Below are 23,314 nucleotides of genomic sequence, written 5' to 3' on the forward strand. Positions count from 1 at the left end.
ATATGCGCTATATATTGTGGATACTGTTTCCTGTTTGTGTAGAGTGGCTAACACACTGATGACAAACATAAATGTGTTTCAGTTTGACAGGAATAACTCAACGATATCACAGAAACGTGAAAGCAGAAGATAAGGTCTCTGCAGAAGTTAATGACACAGAGGTATATGACTAGTTGACTCTACTGTCCTCTTATCTCCTAACAAAGGTACTCCATAGTAAATAAATATGTGGTTAGAGGCAAATGCTTTTATAGTTCTTCGGTAACTAGGAAGCAACTCCATGGCTGCTAAGCTGATACAAATATAAGTACATATGTCAATGATTAATGTTTGTATAGTTCTCTGGTTACTTCAACGAAAATCCATATATGCTAAGTTAATACAAATCTTTGCAGGGGACTCTGTGGCCTTTAATGCATCTTTATCTATCGTGTGTCGATCCTAGGTCGCTTAATGTAAATTTGAAGTTATCTGATGTTATCAGCTTTTGTCCCTCTCTGGTAGAAGCTTCAATATAGTATGCGGTAATTAATGAAGGTGTTTTACATCATAAATGAATCATATATGATATCTTGCTCTTCGTTCATCTGAATTGTGTTGTCATACACATGGGTTGTACATCATCAGAACCAGGAAATTGGTGTGACAGTTGTCCAGTCACATACAGCATGCAAACTAAATAGTAATATTTATAATCAATACGTTGAGACTTATTCAATATGTTTCCAGTACCTATCTATATTACAAAAATCCAGTTGGTGAAATTCTTCTATCAATGTTTGGAGACAGGAATCAAAATATGCAAGTTTCATGACAATGGAAGAAGTGCTACAGACGGTAGAAAAGTACTGACCTCTTGCTGCTCTTTTCTCTGTGTTTCCCTTGAAAAGCATCGTATCTGATCCTCGATTTGACAGGCAACTCGAGGAGCCTGATGTTGATGATCTCAGCATTACTGATCTTGTCCATTTGGAAAACCAATTTGAGACTGCTCTTACACAAACCAGATTTAGAAAGGTTGGATCTTCCACATTCCTCTGTGCTTCTTACTCATGCCTAGACTTGCTCCATCTGTTACTCTAGCTGTAGCATTGTGTTCTTTAGGAACAGCTGCCCTTCTTGAAGCTTAAAGCTTTACATAAGTGGTACTTGAAGCTGGAGAAGTCTGTTGGCGTGGCGCTACATCAGTTGTATTTCATAAACAATGCAACTCCGCATGGAGTGTTTTGATCATTTTTACCCAATCCTAGATTTAATCTTTTTCTTTTGTTTTTAATTCTCTGCATCTTCTTACTCTTCGACTCCTGTAATACAATTTTTTTTTTTTTTTTTTTTTTGAGTTGTAAATCAGGAAGAAAATCTAAACTGCTAACCTAGTTTTGTTATTTGCAGACACACTTGTTGATTGAATCAATTAAGAATCTTCATGACAAGGTAGGCCTCCATTTTTCCTGAGCATGTTTGCTTATTTTCTCAATGAATATGTAGAGCACCTTTGCAGATTTGATTCCTTTCCAATCTCATCGGTTGATGCACTTGGTAACTATGTTGCTTGGACTCTCCGAAAATATGGCCGGATACGTGTCGGATCCTCCAAAAGTAGTGCATTTTTTAAGGATCCGGTACGGGTGCGGCTACATTTTGGAGAGTCCGCGCAACATAGCTTGATAAATATGGCATCTGCTGCTTTCTCCACACGCGGGTATTTCCCTGATGTCAAGAGCTCAGTGTTAACAAAGGCTCATTTGAGGCGCTTTTAAGCCCTGAAGCTCAGAGAAGCGCAGGGTAGGGCTTCGCCTCACATAGGCTGTGTTTAAGTGTAGGCAAGGCACTAATGCATGTGCCTTATCGCACATAAGTTCTATCTCGAATAGATTCGAAATAGCAAATGTCATTTGCAAAAAGACTAATTGTTAAGGAGTTCATTATGAGTGAAGTGGTTACTTATTCCTTTCCAATCTCATCGGTTGATGCACTTGGTAACTATGTTGCTCGGACTCTCCGAAAATATGGCCGGATATGTGTCGGATCCTCCAAAAGTAGTGCATTTTTTAAGGATCCGGTACGGGTGCGGCTACATTTTGGAGAGTCCGCGCAACATAGCTTGATAAATATGGCATCTGCTGCTTTCTCCACACGCGGGTATTTCCCTGATGTCAAGAGCTCAGTGTTAACAAAGGCTCATTTGAGGCGCTTTTAAGCCCTGAAGCTCAGAGAAGCGCAGGGTAGGGCTTCGCCTCACATAGGCTGCGTTTAAGTGTAGGCAAGGCACTAATGCATGTGCCTTATCGCACATAAGTTCTATCTCGAATAGATTCGAAATAGCAAATGTCATTTGCAAAAAGACTAATTGTTAAGGAGTTCATTATGAGTGAAGTGGTTACTTACTCTTGCATTACATATATTTTTATTTTTTTTTTCCTTCATTGAGCCTTTAGTATCTAAAGCCAATACTTTGCGCTTTGGGCTTAATGCCGCGATACCGAAGTGCTTTTTAATGCTTTTTGCCTTTTACTACACAGCAAGAGCTTAAGACATGATAAGTCGAAGAGGTTATCTCTCATTGAAGGCGATAGATCGAGACCTTAAAATTCATCAAGCATCCCCCATCAAGCATCCCCCCTTATCCGTTGCTGTCATTGAATCGAATAGAAGTCATGGTGTCCTTGTGGCTTTTATCCTTGATTCTCAACTCAGTTAAATGTCTATAATATAGCCATCTTATATCCATCTCAACTCTGTAAAACTCTTTTTCTGAATTGTCGAATCATACCTGGAATGCTGTACTCATCCTTACTTTCATGTTAGGAGTAGTGCTTGCATGCCATGATCATAATTTTGAGGTTGTTTACTCAACAAAATGTTTCCAAATTAGAGTTTTGGATTTACCTAGGTCCAGAAGAACCCCACTGCTAGACTGAAAAAATACTCGAGTCGAGACCAGTACAGAACACCTAAATTTGAGAGTAACTTTTCTGAGTTTGCCATCTTGCTTTTAAAATGCTTCATCTGATTCTATTCAATCAAGATTCTCCAGTCTCCTGAAAGGGTGTACGAAGATGTAAGGCTGCTGACTTCTCTGAAAATGAACTTAGGCAGATAGTTGATCATCTGGACAAGGATATGCTATCATTTGATTGTCAACCAAAATCCCTACTTTTGGCTTCAGTTTTTCCTGAAACAAGTGCATCCATGCAGCTCTTAACAAGGGACTTGTTACGGAGTTGAGCATATCATGGAGTTGGTTTACCCTTTCAAGTTCTCACTAGTAGATCATCTTGCTGTCTACAGCTCTATTTAGTTTTATAAAAATTTCAAGTTTTGATCCCCTATTTATCAACCGAGGACTGTATAAATATTCGTGTGTCCTACTTATTAGCATTTTCTTAACATAGGTGTTACATTTAGTGTGCTAGACATAACATGAAACTCTATTTGCAGGAGAAGCTGCTGATAGAAGAAAACAAAGTTCTGGATGACGAGGTATGATTTGCTGACTGATAAAGCTGCAGTTCTGCTAAAAAACATATAATTGTGGGGATATATTTGTGTGATTGACTTATGTGGTTTTACAGATAGGTAGCATCAAGAAGAAAGAAGCAAATGAGATGGCAGTGGATCTCAATAACATTGCACCAACCCCTATGGATTGTGGACAACAGAGAGAGACCCTGTACTTTCTCTAGACATAATGAAGGCGGCATCACACACATCATATCAAAGCTCAAGAAAATAGCAGCCTTCCCAATATATTATAGCAGAGCAGCCAGTCTCTCTAGGCTTGGGACTAGTCCTGCCCAACTTTTATCTGCTACATCTAACTAGGGAAGTACTACGACTACTACTACGTGGTGTTCTATTGTATGTTGATAAATTTTATCTGCTACATCTAACTAGGGAGTACTATGCATTGTATGCTTGTCTCCTGCTATAGTTGAAATACTGAAAAGTTGTGTGAGGAGCAATAAGGAGATACTTGCAGTGTCTCGAAAACTCTATCTAGTGGCACCATCTGAATGACTATGTAAATTGAAGGTTTTATGAGAAGCCATTGTTTATTCCAAGTCTTTCTACAACAGGGTGATGCAAACCGAGTGGTGGCAGACCTTAATGCAAAAATTGCCTGTCACTACCTCTTGTTTCCATAGCAGAACAGATGTTTTGTTTGGCTAAAATTTTCAAATTTCCTTAGTTTCAGAACAACTTTGAAAAAATGAATGATCAGATAAGTGCTATAAGAGTCCAAAGGCCTGTGTTTGGCCAATATATCTGAGGGCTGTCTTGCCCTTTGTCAATAGTAAAGAACCAGTTTGTGTCTCGGTAATATCTCAAAAAATAATTTTACTTAAATGTTCATTTTTATTTGTGTATAAAAATTACATTATAAAAGATGATACTTAGAAACACTGTAACTTTGTCATCACATGCCGTGTTTGCCTTGGAACTTATCGTATGTATGTTCGAGCTGAGATGGCAAACTAAGAATATTGGGCCTCGAACTCTGCTATCAACACATATTTTCCTTTTTATCTCCAATTTTGAGTCGCACTACAAGCTTTTCAGGGTCAGTTCGCAAATTAGATCCATCAGAATTCAAGACACGAAGTCAACAGAGGTTAATCACGTACTCATTTTCAAAGTCACAACTAGTGTCCTAGAAGCTTGGCCTGATAGGTTGGCAGTTTTCATTTTCAAACTAAGTTTCAGGAAAGAAAACGGCGAGGTTGGATGGCGTCTATAGTAGGGAAAATGACACTGTATAGTCGTTCTCAAAATAATAACAAAAAAAAAATATATTTTCTTGTATATATATATATATTTTGTATATTATATACAAAAATTATACAAATTTTATACACTTTTTCGACTACTGAATATAAATAGTTTCTGGCGTGGCCTAGAAATGACAATACCCCTTATTAGTATTTGGTAATGTAAAGTCAAAGATCTTTTTTGAGGTTTTTTTTTTCCCTCACTTAACAAAAGTTTCTCATCGGTGAGGAAGCGCTCCTTTCTTCTCTTTATATTAAATTATTCTTCATTGGACTTATCAAGAGCAAGTAAAAGGGGTGGTCTCTCGCATTGTCCTCCCCTCCCCCTCCTCTACGAGCGAGATATAAATGAGGCCAATCCAAATCGGAATTTGCTAAAATTATTTTTACATTTTGAGCTTACTAGAAAAGTATGTAAATACATGCTTATCGGAATATGTCCAGGTTATTCCCCTTAACTAAATTTTGTAACATCTGATTTAATTTTTATAACAGTTGTGTTTATTGTTGTATATTAATTCTCCTGATTAATTCTTTCTTCTGTAACAGTCCAACAACTTGCTTATATAAACGATGTCTAGCTACTAGAACTTTTTTACAAAGTTAATTGTTGAACATGATATTAACAATGTGGTTCATAGTTTTATTCGATGAAGTGATTTTGCTTTTAAGATTTATATATATATTCAATCTTATCTGTTAGTTTACTGATGGTTGATAATTGGGCACCTTTTATGGAATTTAGGTTGAATTTGAAAAAGAGAACTTGGAGTTTTTAATTGAATGATGTAATTCCATAAACTTAGGAATCAGGGAAATGATTCATGAGTAATTAGACATATACTTGCTCATCTTATGTAATAATTAATTCCAAAAATATACTTTCTTCTTTTCAGGAAGAATAAACTATTTTCTTATTAGTGCATTCTAAAAAAAATGACACTTTCTTAAACAAAAAAATATAATTTTACTTGAACTTTTCATTTTACCCTAATGAAATTTTTTATAATCACATATGTCATGAATTATTTAAGAATATAAATTTCAAAAGTTAAACAGTCATACAAATAGTATGGTATATTTAAGAGCAAAGTTTTAAAAAAAATTCTTTCTTACTTAAATACCATATACAGTTAAACTATGCTATATAAATTGACATATATGGAGTAATACATTTATGTTAATTCTATTTCATAAAATATAGAGAATCCTCTAGTTGATTAACATAAAATAGAACCATAACTGAATGGTAAACCACCCGCTATTTACATTTATGAGTAGATTCTTACAAAAATTGGCCAATTTATAAATTATTACTAATATTAGCTAAATATTACTAATACTAACCAATTAACTATTTGTACCCCAAAAAAGTTAATTTTTTGCTTTCTTTTGAGTGACTGTTATTAGAATAGATTGAGTACATCTTAAGAAGCTTGATTCTCAGTTTTGGGATGATTTGGTGGAGTTTTGAGGCGGTTTGAATTGAAAATTCTAAGTAGAAGGTGAACATGAAAAAAATGATGTGTGTATCACATATGTATCGTATTTGTATCAATTGCGTATCACATGTATATCCATGTATACCTATTTGTGAGATACATACGTCATACATGTTTGATACATGTGTCGTAGAAGAATTTTTGAACTCGATTTTAACTATGAATTTTGATATCAAATCACCTCTAATCTTTCTCAAATTTTGTATATTGACTCGTCTATATGTTTTCAATGAATTTCAACCATACCCATTGAAAAATGTCCTTTTTGCTTAGATTTTTGGAAATTGTCATTCTTTTTTTTGTATTTTATCACCTTATTTGCTGCATCATCCATGAAATTTCCTTTCCGTCTTGCATCTAATGTTGCTAATCATGCTTTAAAATATAGAAGGAAATCTTTGCGTGTGATTCTTGGAGAGAAAGAATCTTATTTATTTGGGTTTTCAATTTTAATATGCACTTGACTAGTTTTGGTAAGTATATGATTAATGGATAGAGGTTGGTAAATTGGGACTTATATGTAACATTTGCGTATGTTTCCCTAACTGAATTGCAAGGAAAATTATAGCTCTATTTATCAACTTCCTTAAACGCTTGAACTCTTTGCATTCTGGGAAATTTCTTAAGTTTTCATTTTTTTAGTTTTAGATTTATCTTCTTTTTTTTCGGTTGAACAGTTTAGATTAATCATTCTTGTTTCAAGTTAATCATGCACCCATTCCTGGAAAATTAAGTAACTTTTAATCATTAGCTCATTTAATTTAACACACATTTCTCATGGAATAATATCATACACATCGTATATTACATGTGCGAAATCACGTTTACTTACGCATACCTCAAGAGTTAGCATTAACATTACAGAATGAAAAGAAAAGAAAAAAAAAAACTAGATACGAGACGTTCTTTAGTTTATCAAAACTAGAATCTACTTAGAGCAGATTTGGTCTAGGGATGTTATAATTCCATTTTAGAGTTATGAACTATTATCGCCTGGTGAACTAGTTTTTAGAGTTGAGCTACGTTTAAAATTTATTTTTGGCGAAATATATAAACAGCCCCTTTAAGTTTTTTCCAACAATAAGTATACAAACTGACCTAGTCATCTCCCATCGCGTGCAATATACTTTTTGAAACTATTTTAAGAACTAATTAGTAGTTGACACGTGACTAAACAATAAGATAGATCTATTGCTCCCTCTTAATAGCATATGCCCATGCTTTGATTCGAAAGCCCTAACCCGTGATTAATTCCTAGATATTCAGTGTCTGGTTCGATAGGACCAGCCCTCCTCTCACCATCAGTGGTAATTCCTCCCAAAATCATCTCTCTCTGCACTTTTTTCAAACCAGTCATCCTTCAATCCCCAAACTATACCTTTATTCCCAAATCCAGTTTCTTACTTCGACACTTCTAAGCAACAGATTATATTGCTTCCCAAATTACACCTTTGCCGCTAATTGAATCGACAGCTGAAATGAACATGGTAGAGTTCTCATGGCTTCCAATAATTAAGCCTATTACTACGATAGGGAAACAACTACATAGAAGAAGCAACGAGAGTAGAGAACAGAAAAAAATATCAGGAGGAAGAAAGGAAAAGCGATAACTAGCTGAAGAACAATGTGAACATAGTAAGTGAACTGAAAATTAGGTTCATGTTTGGAGCGGGAGTAAAGGCCGGCAATCGTCGCCATTTTCCGGCCTAGTCGACGACGAAGGTTTTTCAGTGGGTTTGTTTGTTCACTGCTTCAGGCGTTTTGCTGGTCGGGACTAGTGGTGATGGTAGTTTGAAGAAGTTAAAGAAAAGAAGAGGGAGTGGGGTTGCCAACTGGACAGCTCATGGGATTTCGGGTGACGGCGGCGACTAACCAATGAAAAGGGGAGAAAGGAATGGGCGCGGCTGCCATGACTTGTTTTATTCTTGTTTATCATCTATGGTCCGCCAATTTTTGCCAATCTTTTGCCTGTGAGCGCACGAGGCCTGGAAAATGCTTTATTTTTTCTTATTTTTAATCTTTGGTGAAAATTTTAAAGAAGGAGAAGTAGAGATGAAGGTAAGTGAGGTCCACATAGAGTACGGTTAAGTTCAAGCGCTCAGATACGAATAAAAAGCAGATACGAATAAAAAGCACACGCTTCACTATGTTATCATGAGGGATTCATGAGTTAAACTTCAGTGGAGAGGAGGTGTCAAATGGTAAAGGGATCATTTGAGGTGTCTATCTGATCGTTATGGACAACTTAAATGCAATGTTCAACTATTTCGCCTTTATTTTTCGTAACATATCAACAAAGTTACATCAATCCATCTTTAAAGTAGGATTATCTAAGATTATAACCCGCATGTTATCTTATAAACGCTCTAAATTTTTCTTCCAAGACGTCAGAAAGTTTCACATTAGTTAGGACAGAACAAATGTGGTCTCCTGCACGGGGTCTCCAATTAAACATCAAATTACATTGCGAGTATTTCATCAAGAAAATGTCCTAGGTTTACTTTGTTCGTTTGTTGATGTTGGGCATATTTTCATATATTTTGACACTAATTTTCCTGTATTTTTACCGCTCTTTGATTATATTTGATATTAGATATGCTTCACTTAGCTTGATTATGGAGTTTTACACTTATTTGAATGTTAATAAATGATATAGGTACCTAAGAGGTGGAATTTGGATCAAAAATGACAAAAGTTGGAGTCAAAGCGTGGCATACAACATTGGTATAAACACGAGCTCGAGTGATTCATGCAAATAAACACTGAGAAGATAATTTCTTGAGTTGGGATTTTGTCTTGGAGTATCTCATTAATATTACATGTTGTACTAAGAGGTGGGGAGACCAAGTGATTAGGTGATGTTCATTACGGATGAAAACGTTAGAAAGAAAATGACATAGAGCAACAACTTGAAAGAATTAAGGAAAAGCAAAAGTTAGGCACGCACTACAAAGAATGAAGCAGCGTAACATTTACAAAGAAGCCGGAGACTTGGAAAGCGCAAGAATTCAAGGCAAAAACGATACTGGATTCTGCGCCAGGGGCAGCGCCTCTGAACGCTGGAGGCGGCACTTTTCCTAGTTTGCTCGGCGGCAGGTTATTTCGGCCCTACACGCCCCCAATCATATAAAAGGGGTCCTAAACCTATTTCGGAGTGGAGGATATTTTTGAGAGGAAAACATAAGCACAGAGCCGCCGTGGATGTCGAAATTCCATCTTTCTTCCGCCAAACTTAGTAATTTTTATGTTTCTTTGCAGAATTTGTTGTTTGGTTACCATGTCGATGTGGAGTTAAACTTCACGTTCCAGGGTTGTGGTTCTTTCCTGACTATTGTTATTCGAATATTGATTTTATTTTCTTGATTTATCATATTGGTTTATTTATTGAATCTTGCGCTCAATTATTTAATTGTTTCATCACCAATTGAATATTATCTACAAATCTAGAATTGAACTCGAAAGTAGGAGTTCTAGATTGCACATAGAATTGAGTAGAGCAAGTTCATAAACCTGGGCATCGGGGAACGAATTCGCAGTTAGGATAGACATATACCTAATTGTCTTGCTTGGTTAATGTACAGGAATTATAAATGCATTCTTGTTAGTTCTATATCTATAGACATATAAGTGTTAGGTTAGCTTGCATAAGCGAGTAAGAACTCGACAGATTCTTATGAGCAATATTAAACCTGTGAACCAATGAACTAGATGAATTAGTTAGTCAATTCAATTGAAAAATATAATAGGAATGTTAGATAGCTCATAACAATAGTTACTAGTTAATCACAAGTCCTTGTGGGTTCAACATCCGACTTTTAGTCACTTTATTACTTGACGACCACGTATACTTGCATGTGCGTTTGGCCGCAACATTTGTTATCAGATTATAAAACTTAATCTCGATATAAATTTTGATATTATTGTATCCTTTGTTTGGGTGCATTTTTATTTGCAATATAAGTAATACAGATAGGTAAAATTTCATATCGATCACGTGGTATAATTTTATAACACATGCAATGTGGGATAACAATTCAAGAATTAGTTATTCTCGTATTAAAAAGAAGTAAAATAATAAAATGTCCTTCTACTAAAGCTCTCAAAATTTATCTCAAAAATTTATTTTTGGAAATAATTATCTCAAATTTAAACCACACGCGTGTTTTGAATAATACACAGTATACCTCATATTTAATGAAATGTACCAAACAAATTTTAAGTACCAAATAAGTCAGAAATTATTAATTCAATAATGCTATCCAAACATTGTAATAACATAATTTTTTGGAAAGCAAATGAATTCCAAGGGTTTGTTTATTGTTTTACAAGTTGTTCTTGTTGAGAATTTTTAGTTTATAGCATTGAGTTTTTCAATATCATTTTACATTATATAGTATCAGAGGTACATCTATATCTAAAGTTGAGTTATCTAGCACCCGTTTGGCCATAATTTTGGGCATATTTTTTTAAAAAAAAATTGAAAACACTGTTTGTTCATAGAACATGATCAATTTTAGAAAGAAAAAAAAAATCAAGTTCCCGATAACTAGTTTAGGACAGTTTTTGGGTGAAATTTTTTCTTTCACTCACTAAACTTAATGCATGTTCAAACACAACTTCAACTTACAAAATTATTTTTTGACACAATTTCAAAATTACTTTTTACAAGTATCAATCAAATCTATATCTAAACGCTAGCGTAATATCAGGACTGAAAGTTATTTTACCAACACTTTGAATTTTAGTCCAAGGCATTAGAAAGTTTCATATGGGTTAGGATAGGAAAAAGTGACCTCACTTGCGAGGTCTCCGATTAAACATGACACCGAGTCGCGAGTCTTTCAATCGATAAAATATCATTATTTTATTTTATTCATTTGTTTATCAAATATAAAAACTAATCTAGGTATTGATTTTGGTATTATATTATCCTTCATTTGATTGTATTTTTATAATTTTATTTTCAATATAGGTAAAATAAAAGTTACTTGGGTTCATTTACTTTGTGGGAAAAGTTATGTTATTAAAATGATGGGATAACAGTACAAGGATATAATTCCTGAATTAGATACATATAAACTTTTTGGTTCATTTCACTACAAAATGGGTATTAAGTAAAACATGTGTTTAGTTTAAACTTGATAAGCTCTTGTTTTCCATTTTAGCAATAACCTTGTTAATAATCCTTGGGAAAGAGGAACAACTTTGTCATTTTACACTTCTTTTCAGTAATTAATTTTTGTTTTTGTGAGCAGGATGAGGCGGAATCTATGTAATAGGTTTCGTCAAAATTCTATTCAATAATTTTCGGTTTTCTAATTTTGAACTGATGTAAGCAGAATTCAATTCGATAAAAGAAATGGTATATTTACCTGTACAAGCTGGTTAAGGAAGAAAGATGCTGAGAGAAGTTGACGGATCGGCGGTAGAAAAAGCCCTTAGTTTACGGTCAACTCTAACATGGATGAACTCGACGAGAAGAACACAAGGGCGTTACTGCAAATCGGAAAAAACGCGATATGAAAATAATTACAGGTGTCATGTCATCTTTGAACCGGAAAAAAAAAACAGAGTGGTAAAAAAAGAAGAAGCAGTAAATTACACTACCGTTGAATTGAGCCACAGGTAGCTCATTGCCTATGGAAGAAAGGATATTTAACACATATTCGGTACTTAGGGCATTGAAAATGAACGGCGAGAGGAATTGAGAAGTGTCGTCGATGCTCGATCGGGTAAGGAACGAAACAGCAGCGTATACTCTATTATATAGAAAATAGAAACCAGAGCTGGGAACTTCGCTTCAGCTCTAAGAAATAGTACTACTCTTAAAGAGCAGCGTCACAGATGAGGGGAGCAGGTTAAATAGAGGACAGCCAAGTATATTTCGTATTTGCCAAGTTGGCACTACTCTTGGCTTGTAGAGCTCCAACAGAGCCAAGTGTATATGCCAAGTGGCACATAATCAGCTGTCTTTTACTCTTGGCTTACAGCACTCCACTTGTAAAGGACTTACTAACTTACTTAAATATCTCGCCCTCACTGTTTTTAGTAAAGTGGAATTCCTATTCTTTAATTTCTAGGTAACAACAATATTGTAGAAAGCAGATACTGTTATTATTTGATTACTTTTACTTGGCCTACAGACTTTGTGAGTCCCGAACCAAAGTGTTGCTCATTTTGACTCTGAGAGATCAAAGTAGGTGGAAAAAAATGCTTAGGACAATTTTATGTATATAACATATGAAATATACGTATAACGCATATCTTAACGGGGTATATATACGCTATACCTTAACGATCAGTTACCCCGTTAACGTATAACACATATATTACATGCATTATACTCAAAATTTTAAAATCTGTGGTATAGCACATATATTACATGCACTACAACTAAACCTAAAAAATCGGTCAGGTATAGCACATGTAATACATGCGCTATACATAAATAAACTAAACATTGCCTTCTTCTTCCCCCCCCCCCTATTTTATAATCCTCATTGGAGCCCATGTTGTCCCCAAAAATCGTGTGTCGCTATAATTATGAAAAAACACAATATTCAAGACTAGCTCGTGGTGTAGAACCTAATTTATGCTCGATCTCGTAAAAAGGTAGTGTATATTCACCGTTCAAAAACTTCTAAAAAAAGTATTTCGATAAACGTTTTTTTGTATTAATTGTTTATATTTTTGTGTTTAATTTGTTGTTATTAATTTATGTCATTATTTTTGTGCGTGCGTGTTTAGTTAATTATTTTTTCGTTAAATCCGAATTTATGCCATTGTTTATGCCATCTTTTCTTAAAATCCGAATTTATGCCATTCCGTATAACTTGTGATAATATGCGATGTTTTGTGATAATTTATTGTATGTCCTTTTTTTATCTATTTAAGAAATTGTGCTAGAATTTATTTTATGCATTAAATTTGTTGAATATTGCCTAATTGTTGAATATTGTCTAATTGTATAACAATAATTATTTTCCCTTCAGTAGCATAATCATTTATTGTAATCAATTACGGATCATATACTAATTAATTACTAATCTTATACTAAAAGTACAATCACATGCTAATTAATTAGAACACGATAATCTAAATAAATTAAATGTTTAGTGTTCTTTGGATGACGAATAAAAATATAAATAGTTGTCAGTACAAATGAGACCTTGGCCTTTTCTTGTCGTAAAATATAAAGTAATATATAAACCGTTACGAATTAAATAAATAATTAATAGTACTTTATGTAAAAATAATTAATAAAAATATCTCAATAAGTTAAAAAAATTAAATATCTAATGTTATTTTAATGATATATAAATATATAAAAAATTGTTAGTACAAATGAGACTCTGCCGAGTTTTTGTCTTAAAATGCTAATAACTAACATAAATTGTCATGAAATAAATAAATACTTTACATAGTATTAATTAATAATATAAAAATTTATGAATTAAATAATAATATAAAAAGTTATGAATTAAATAAATAATTAACAATACTTCGTATGTAATTAATCAATAAAATATTTCAAGATATCTCAAGACGTTAAATGAGTAAAGAGAACATGACTTTAATTAATATTATTCAATGTATAAACATCATTATGGATCGCTCGACTATTCATCATGGACCTATCTTTCGTGAGTTACTTACGCTCCAAGTGGGCCATATGTCATCACATATATGGGATGGAGAGTTGCTTAGCTAGAACATCCACCCGAGACGCATTGATTACATTTGGAGTTTATTAGGGATCACCCACTACATCAGCGCACAGTTGCGTGCCTCACGGACTAGTTTTTACCGAGTTGTCGAGGTCGGTAGTTTGCAGTTCGATTGGTCCTTGATCATGGCTTTGATCGAGCATTGCAGGCCAGAGACACATACATTTCATTTGCCTATCGGGGAGGCCACCATCACGCTACAGGACATGGAGGTTTTATTGGGGTTACCTGATGATGGTCTTGATGTCCACTACCGTCATGCGGTTAGGGAGTATATGAGGCATGGCTATCTAGAGATGCTGGAGAGGCTCACTGGATTCCTACCGGTTGAGGAGACTCCGATAAGTAGAGTTAGTCGATTACAGATATTGCCTATTAGGAAGCACCTGGAGGCGCTTCACCAATAAATCACGGAGGAAATACCAGTGTAGGGCATTGAGCGACAATCTAGGCTGTTGCTTTTGATGATATTTGGCGGCATTCTTTTCCCGAACACCTTGGAAAACCTTGTGAGCCTACGTTTCTTGCCTTATCTGGAGCGCTTAGATGATTTACCTATATAAAATTAGGTCGGTGTAGTTGTAGCTGTATAGGCAGCTATGCAGGGCGTCGATGGATAGTGTGAGGGACGTTGCTGGATTTATTCTGCTTCTACAAGTGATAACATTATCAATTCTTTTCATGATTATCATAGATACAGTAAAGTTTTTGGGCTTGGGAGAGATTCTTGCTGATGCAACACCCCTCATCGACCACTAGCTCCAGATGTACTACCTCCGCTGCTTCTACCCCGTGCTAGGAGGTGAGTATATAGAAGAGGCCACTCCTGCAACGTCATGATATCATTTCCTGAGTTTGTGGTTCACAAGGAGGTACCGACTTCTATACCCTCCACCTCGAAGGAGTCGGTAGACAAACAGACCCTTGAGGACGATGAAGAAGACTTCTTCACTCCCCGAACCTTCATTTCCCCCGAAGAATCAGATGCAACAAAGTCAACAGTTGAAGAACTGGAGCAAGCTGTTTTGATCAAGCATCTCCCGGATCGGAAGGTATACCTGGAAACGGGACTAACCCCTGAACTCAGGTAAAAAAGTCATTCAATTTCTTATCAATAACATCGATTGCTTTACTTGGTCCCATTTAGACATAATAGGGATCTCGCCAGAAATAACCACCCATCGACTAAGTATCGACCCCAGGTTCAAAATGGTGAAGCAAAAAAGGAGACCTCAGTCCGAGGTAAAACACGCATTCATCAAGGACGAGGTAACAAAACTCCTCAAAATAGGGTCTATTAAGGAGGTAAAATATCTCCAATGGTTGGCTAATATGGTGGTAGTTCCCAAAAATTGGAATACATTAAGAATGTGCGTAGATTATAAAGACTTGAATAAAGCGTGCCCCAAAGATTCATTACCGTTGCCCAACATCGATCGCCTAATCGATGCCACAGCCAGCCACGAGATCCTAACCTTTCTCGACGCCTGCTCAGGGTATAATCAAATCTAGATTAACCCCGAGGACAGGGAGAAGACTTCGTTCATCACGAAGTACGGTACGTACTACTACAATGTAATGCCTTTCGGGCTAAAAAACGCGGGAGCCACGTACTAACGCCTAGTTAATAAGATGTTCGAACATCAAATAGGCCAATCTATGGAAGTTTACATTTATGATATGCTAGTTAAGTCCCTGCACGCAGAAGACCATTTGACTCATTTGCAGGAAACATTCAACATCATCATAAGCTACAACATGAAACTCAACCCCGAGAAATATACGTTCGGAGTGGGTTCGAGTAAATTCTTAGGCTTCATGGTGTCAAATAGGGGGACTGAGATCAACCCCGACAAAATCAAAGCCATCGAAGAAATCACGGTGGTGAATAATGTGAAGGCCGTGCAATGGCTGACCGGGCAGGTAGCAGCCTTAGGCCGATTCATATCGAGGTCTTCTGACAGAAGTCATCACTTATTCTCTTTGCTCAAAAAGAAAAACAACTTCAAATGGACTCTAGAATGCCAACGCACCTTAGAGGAGTTGAAGCGATATCTGACAAGCCCGCCTTTACTCGACACCCCAAAAGAGGGTGAAATGCTATATTTGTACCTGGCCGTATCCGAGGTAGCGGTAAGTGGTGTGCTGGTTCGAGAAGAACAAGGTATGCAATTCCCTGTTTATTATGTAAGTCGGACCTTAGGAAATGCCGAAAACAGGTATCTACACCTGGAAAAATTGGCTCTTGCATTGATAAGCGTATCTCAAAAATTAAAACTTATTTTCAATGGCATCGTATTTGTGTTTTAACGACATATCCTCTTCGAGGCATATTGCATAAGACCGAATTATTGGGACGACTGGCCAAATAGGCCATCGAGCTCGGGGGGTATGATATCGAGTATCAGTCCCGAACGGCTATCAAGTCCCAAATTTTGGCGAATTTTGTGGCCGACTTTACGCCCGCCCGTGCCCGAGTTAAAGAAAGAACTCCTACTAAAAACGGGCACATCTTCGGGGGTATGGACCTTATTCACTGATGGTGCCTCGAACGCGAAAGGGTTCGGGCTCGGTATAGTTCTGAAGCTACCTACGGGCGGCATGATTAGGCAATCAATAAAAACCGCAAGGTTGACTAACAATGAAGCCGAGTATGAGGCTATGATTGCAGATCTGGAATTGGCCAAAGGCCTAGGAGTGGAAGTAATCGAAGCAAAATGTGATTCCCTTCTAGTGGTAAATTAGGTAAATGGGAGCTTTGAGGTTCGGGAAGACAGGATGCAAAGATAGTTAGACAAAATTCAAGTCACATTGCAGCGCTTTAAAGAATGGACTCTGGTCCACATACCTCGGAAGCTGAATAGTGAGGCCAATGCCCTTACAAATCTTAGATCATCAGTCGAGTAAGATGACATACTCTCCGGGGCTGTTGTTCAACTATCCAAATTAGTGATCGAGGAAGGCCATGCCGAGAGCAACTCCACTAGCCTGACATGGGATTGGAGAAATAAATATTTTGACTATCTAGAAAGTGGAAATCTACCCACGGACCCAAATAAGTCAAGGGCCCTGCGAACCAAAGCAGCCCGGTTCTCGCTCGACAAAAATAGAACTCTATACAGAAGAACCTTTGATGGGCCCCTAGCAGTATGTCTGGGATCAGGGGACACAACTTACGTGATCCAAGAAATCCATAAGGGCACCTGCAAAAATCACTCCGATGCTGACTCCTTAGTCCGAAAGGTGATCAGAGCAGGCTACTATTGGGACAGCCTGGAGAAGGACACCAAAGAATTTGTCCAAAAATGTGACAAATGCCAAAGATTTTCACCAATGATTCACCAACCCGGTGAACAGCTGCATTCAGTCTTGTCACCATGGTCATTCATGAAGTGGGGGATAGATATCGTCAAACCCCTGCTAACGGCACTAGGTAAATCTAGATTTATCTTATTTATGAGTGACTACTTCTCAAAATGGGTGGAAGCGCAGGCCTTCGAGAAGATACAGGAAAAATAAGTCATTAACTTCATCTGGGATCATATCATGTGTCAATTCGGGATTCCATCCGAGATAACTTGTGATGACGGGAAGCAATTCATCGGGAGCAAAGTAACAAAGTTCCTCAAGGATCATGAAATCAAAAGGATCATGTCAACACCCTACAACCCATGCGCAAACGGTCAGGCCGAGTCCAAAAACAAGACCATCATTCAAAATTTGAAAAAGAAGTTAGAAAATACGAAAGGAAAATGGAGAGAAATGTTGCCCGAAGTGCTATGGGCATATCGAACAACTCCAAAATCGAGCACATGAGGGATGACTTTTTCTCTGGTATACGGCTCCGAGGCTTTAATATAGGTCGAGGTCGGAGAGCCAAGCACCAGATTTTGGCATGCCACCGAGAGCTCAAATAACGAGGCTATGATTGTAGCCCTTGAACTATTAGATGAAAAGCGATAAGCTTCACTGGTCCGAATGGCTGCCCAAAAACAAAGGATAGAAAGGTACTATAACAGGAGAACAAATCTCCAACATTTCGGGGTTGGGGACTTAGTCCTAAGGAAAGTCACCCTAAACACTCGAAACCCCAATGAAGGGAAGCTAGGCCCAGGCTGGGAAGGACCGTACCGCGTCCTCAGAGTTATCGGTAAAATGTCGTATAAGCTCGGTATCATGGAAGGCGAACAACATCCAAGCAATTGGAACATATCAATGCTCAAACGCTATTACTGTTGAGGTACCTGATGGAAGACACCGAAACATCCTACGACACCGACATCGATCCCTTCAACATCGAAAGAGGTAAAAATATAGACAAACAACGAAGTAGCAATCACAAGCCACACTCTCGGCTACACCCGAGTGAATGAGCGAAGGACCGTACCACATCCCTGGAGAAAGCATTTGAGGAATATCGAGGCTCGAAGTGCCATAAATGCTAAGATATGACCGTCTCCCTTTTCATTTACGCCTTACACTAACCTATATGCAAATGCCCGGTTAGAAAAATTGAAGAACCTTCTGACTTGGAGACATTAGTTTTCAAAGCATGCGTTGCACTCTTTTCCTTTGATCAGATTTTATCCCAAGAAGGGTTTTACCGGCAAGGTTTTTAACGAGGCAACATCTATATGCTACCTAATGAGAACTTAACAAGTATTCAAAGGCTTCTCTGCGGTCAACCTCAAAGACTAGGGGACATCCCCCCTAAAAATCATCTTCTCGGAAAAATCAAGACAAGCCAAAGAGGGTCTCAATAGGAAAATGATGTATCGGGCCAAACTGTCGAAAGAACGGTGTCCGCATAGAACAATCGAACCCTCAACGACAAAAACTATGTAATATTGTGCCAAGTAATCAAGGAATACATTTTGACTTTTACCACCAGAACGCTTTGTGCTCTGAGCGAAGATTGCTATTTTTACAAGCAACAGCCCCAGGGCCAGAAAATTCCCAAACTCTCGGGGACTAACATCAAAGGTTCGAAGCCGTAAGACCTCCGGGTCGGAAACTTCAAACTCATAAGCCCTCAATGAGGCAACGTCAAAAAATGGCTCTAGAGCCAAGAACTCCCAATGTCTCGGGGACTGCCGCCCTATCGGACTACCGAAAACTCGAGGCCATAAGACCCTAAGTGGGCAACCTCGAGCTCGAAAGCCCTCCATGTGGTGATGCCAAAAAATGTAAGACTTCCATGAGGCATTATCAACAACGTAAGTCCTCCATGAGTCATCTTCAATGCTATAAGACCTCTGGGCGTGCCCAAATATGTAAGACCTCAAGCAAGACATGAATTATACTTGTACCAAGTAACTTAAATGTAAGACCTCAAGCAAGGCATGTTCAAATTTATAAGACCTTACAAAAGGCATAATCCCGATCTTAAAGTTAAGGCTATATATTCGAACTTGTAAGACCCCTAAAAAGGCATACCCTCGATATAGATGCCGAAGCTACTTCACTCGGGGACTAAAAGGATAAGGCCAAACATAATGACTACGGTCATAAGGCTCCGGCCAAACTAACGCGACTCGGGGATGCCCAATCGTCGCCATAAAATCACAAGCCTTCAATTACTTCGAAAAGAACCGGTTAACCATGATACCCTCGACATAAGCAAAAGAGCTTCGATCATATCAGCTCTAAACAACAAAAGGCTTCGAAATATTCAGCCATCGAGCAAAACCCCCCGAGGTGCTCATCTATTGTAATATAATGGCTCACAATCGAGGTTCTTACTGAACCGTTGAAGAGTCGGACGAACACAAAAATTTCAATGAGGGAAAAATAAAGTCTATACGACCTCAAGGTCATACCGACCCTATGCATAAAAACCAATGTCGTCGGCTTAAATTAAAAGGTCGTACCGACCCTATGCATAAGAGCCACTGTCTCCAGCTTAAATTCAAAGGTCATACCGACCCAATGCGTAAGAGCCACTATCATCAGCTTAAATTAAAGGTCGTATTGACCCTATGCGTAAGAGCCATTATCGCAAGCTTAAAAGAGCCTCAGGGCCGATTGGAAGTCATACCAACCCAACGACCGAACCAAATAATCTTAGGGCCGATTTCTAGACCTTAAGGTCGATAAACTCGAGTCAAGAGCCTAACTCGGGGACTAAGTCCCAAATGGTCAACTTTCGACTGTCACAAATCACCCAGCAGTGGCAAGAACCCAAGGGTTTAATCTAAGGTCCAAATTTTCGGACCGATTGTAAAAGTAAAGGAAAAACGAGAAATGATGAGAAATGAAAGGCTATTTATATATATTGCTCACAAGGGTAAATTTACAAGGCCTATAAAGCCCTTACAAGGGAGAAAACAAAAAAAACCCTTATCTACCACCGGGTCTATGCCTTCAATGGCTCCCTCGGAGGTTGTGCCCCCAACAACTCCGGCCCCTGTCCCAGGGTCTTCAACCGCTCTTCCCCTTTGGGGATTTCTCCATCATCCTCATAATCTCCTGAGCCACTGATGGACTCACTTTCAGAAGCAAGTAGGGCCGAAGCCTTCTCCTCTAGTGTTTTCACCCTCTCGAGCTTAACAGACAGATCAATACCCCCTGCATATATATCCTCGAGAGTCCACCTCCGAGTTTCTAACCGAGAATGTTCCATGGCTTGAGTCAATTGCAGCTTGGCCCCTTCGAGCACTCTCATATCCTGAGCATTTGCAGCAATAACACCCTCTTTATGCGAGGACAATGTTCCCCGGCTTTAGTTTCGATCTTGGATAGCGCAACAACTAACTCAGTATGAAGATCTTTATACTTATTACCCTCTGCCCTCGCATCATGAAGTTGAAGTTCGACTAAGACCACCTTTCCCTAGAGGGTATCTCTCTCAGAAGCTATCTCACTCACGTGCCGTTTGAGTTCGAGAATTTTGGAGTCTCTGGCTCAGAGCTCCTCCCTCATAGGGGCATCCTTCTTCTCGAGTTGCGTAGATCAGCCCAAAGGTGTTAAAACTCTGAATCAGGTAAACATTTAGACAAAAGCAAACAAAAACTATATAACCTGCTCAGCAGGATGAGTCTTCTCACGGGGCTCCGCCTCCAAACAATCCCGAAGGCCACAGAGTTCCTCCTCCTTCCTGGTGAAAAAAGCTTTAAGCTCATTGGCTTTCAAGGTGAGCTTCCTGTGCTCACCCTCATAGAGAGTCAACTCAGCTTGAAACCGGGCACACGTATAATTATAAAGCACCTTGGCTTGGAACCGTGAAAGAAACAAAGTTAGAAAGACGAAGAGCGGGGCGCCGAGCAGAATTTGCAAAAGGATACCTGCTCACAGAGCCTATCCATCTCAATGAAAATAAGTGAGGCATCGAGCTCCGGATTTTTCTCAGGCGCAGCCAAAGGCCCTTCAAACGCATCTTTTTCTCTGATGGGCACCCCCACATCAGAAGGTTCTTTATTCTGATCATACTGCATCTCCCCAGGAGGTAAAGTCGGTATCAAAGGGGAATCGCTCACTTCAATAGTCCCGACTGTATTAATCGAGGCCATCTCTTATTTCTGGAGAGCTTCAGAACTAGGTTCCCCCAGACCACCTACCAAATGCACCTCAGCTCGAGGAATATTTTAGCCGTCAACCGGCTCGAGGACATTACCCGATACACTCTCAAAGGCCTCTTCAGGCCGAGGCAGGACGACGATAGCATCAAGTTCTGACTTCAAAGCCACCGTCTCAGCAGTATAAGGAGCGATCGGGTTTTCATCTCCGTCGGATGCTACCGAGGAACCATTTTTCTCCTCACCTTCAGCTTGGGGACTCCCCGCTACTCCTGGAGTTAAGGATGCTGATTCACCCTTAGGTTCTTCCACTTTTTCCTTCTTTGATTTCGTGGTCTCAATTGACGATTCCCTTCATCTTTTCTTCTCTCTGTCAAGTTTGGGGGCATCTGCTTCCCTAGGCGGTGCTTCTCTCATCAAGGAGGCCTCTCCTAGACCTGCACAAATACAAAATATAAACACAGGGAATGAGCGCGCAATCAGTGATATCCCTTCTGAGAAATTCAACTACAACATAAGTAAGGGCTCAACATGGTCCTTGGCCTTCCATCGAGCCCTAGACAAGCCGCGCCACACACGCTCGACATATGGGCAAGTCGATCCAGCCGATAAATCCAGCTCGAGAGATCCTTAATTGTGCCAGGATACACCGCATCAGCTACATCAGCGGAGAAGTTAGTTCTCGGGGAAATTGATCCTAATGGGAAAGAAAATACCTAATCAGCGTATCCACTTACATTTCGTGTTCCACCTTTCAGGGAACAACATCTTCTCCGCTGGGATTAGGTCCGAGGTCCTGACTCAGATGAAATGGCTCATCCACCCTCTGTCCTTGACTCCGTCAGTACAAGCAAAAAAGGTTTTTGAGGCCCGATGCCGGAGTTTAATCAGGCCCCTCGAAGAAGTCGGGGACTGTACATTTTGATCAGGTGGTCGAGAGTGAAAGGCATCCCCTTAATCATGTTCGCGTAATGTACGATCATATAAAAAATACGCCAGAACGACGGATGGATTTGGCCAAGAGTCACTTGATATCGTTCACAAAAATTAAGGTTCACGGGGTCTATTGAAGCCGAGGATACTGGGCCAAGAGTAAATGGATAGGTATACACACTAAGGAAGCCGGCCTTGTACATCATTATGTCCTCTCCCTGAGAAGGAAATTCCACCAACACCGAGCCCTCTTAGCAGTAGTCAGTCTTCACCTTCTCAGCATCTGCTACTAAACTAATATATCGGGACACGGGTCATACCGTCCCGGTTTCGAAGAAGGTTTCTCAACCTTGAAATCAGAGATCATTTCGCAGGATCCTAGGATAAATTCCTCAAGATTAGGAGGTGCTATTGCCTCATCCTTAGATGAGCATGAAGAAGGGGAGTCACATCCTCATGAGAGACAGAGGTAGAAGTCTTCGCCATTCTTGTTGAAAGGTTTCAGAGGGGGGAGGAGATCGTAATCAGAGAAAGATCACAAAAGAGAAGTAAGCTAAATTTTTTTTTACAGTGAAAAATAGGTGGCGAAGGAAGAAGTATTTATAGAGGCCAAATATGTACATTGGAGCAGGCCAAACGGTTGGCAACTGCTATAGTTAATTGAAAGGCTCTTCGAAGGCTGTATGGATGAGAGATTTAGATATCCTTTTTTGGCACATATATCGCTTTATATAACGCAACTGACGTCATGATGGATGTATCGAAGAGGTAAGAATTCAAGGCCGTTTCTTATCATTTTCACTCTAAGAAATGCGGGGACTATCTGTACACGACTAAAATCAGACGCTCTGATTTTGTGATCGATA

General features: G+C 38.5%; 1 protein-coding gene and 1 long non-coding RNA gene across 5 annotated transcripts in view; one reads left to right on the plus strand and one right to left on the minus strand.

The window, feature by feature from the left end:
• LOC104237747 (agamous-like MADS-box protein AGL27) overlaps positions 1 to 4,064 on the plus strand; it is a 28,281-nt gene extending 24,217 nt beyond the window's left edge. For 3 of the 4 annotated variants that reach the window (XR_011404211.1, XR_011404212.1, XR_011404213.1), the window contains 2 exons: positions 83 to 161; positions 790 to 845. Coding sequence is in view for 1 of the 4 variants with exons in the window: in XM_070164877.1 (XP_070020978.1) it covers positions 83 to 161; positions 790 to 845; positions 918 to 1,017; positions 1,393 to 1,434; positions 3,442 to 3,483; positions 3,576 to 3,686 (430 nt within the window). In the remaining 3 variants the exon portion in view is untranslated. Of the gene's footprint in view, positions 1 to 82; positions 162 to 789; positions 846 to 917; positions 1,018 to 1,392; positions 1,435 to 3,441; positions 3,484 to 3,575 lie in introns of those variants that run through there. The other variant, XM_070164877.1, reaches the window with a different exon arrangement.
• On the minus strand, positions 1,918 to 12,021 carry LOC104237749 (uncharacterized). The gene is made up of 3 exons (XR_011404214.1): positions 11,882 to 12,021; positions 11,647 to 11,770; positions 1,918 to 2,150 (listed from the first exon to the last, which is right to left on the minus strand). It is a non-coding gene; the product is annotated as an uncharacterized lncRNA (long non-coding RNA).
• Positions 12,022 to 23,314: the final 11,293 nt, after the last annotated feature.

The sequence above is a fragment of the Nicotiana sylvestris genome, chromosome 12 (genome assembly GCF_000393655.2).
Source record: "Nicotiana sylvestris chromosome 12, ASM39365v2, whole genome shotgun sequence".
Taxonomy (NCBI): domain Eukaryota; kingdom Viridiplantae; phylum Streptophyta; class Magnoliopsida; order Solanales; family Solanaceae; genus Nicotiana; species Nicotiana sylvestris.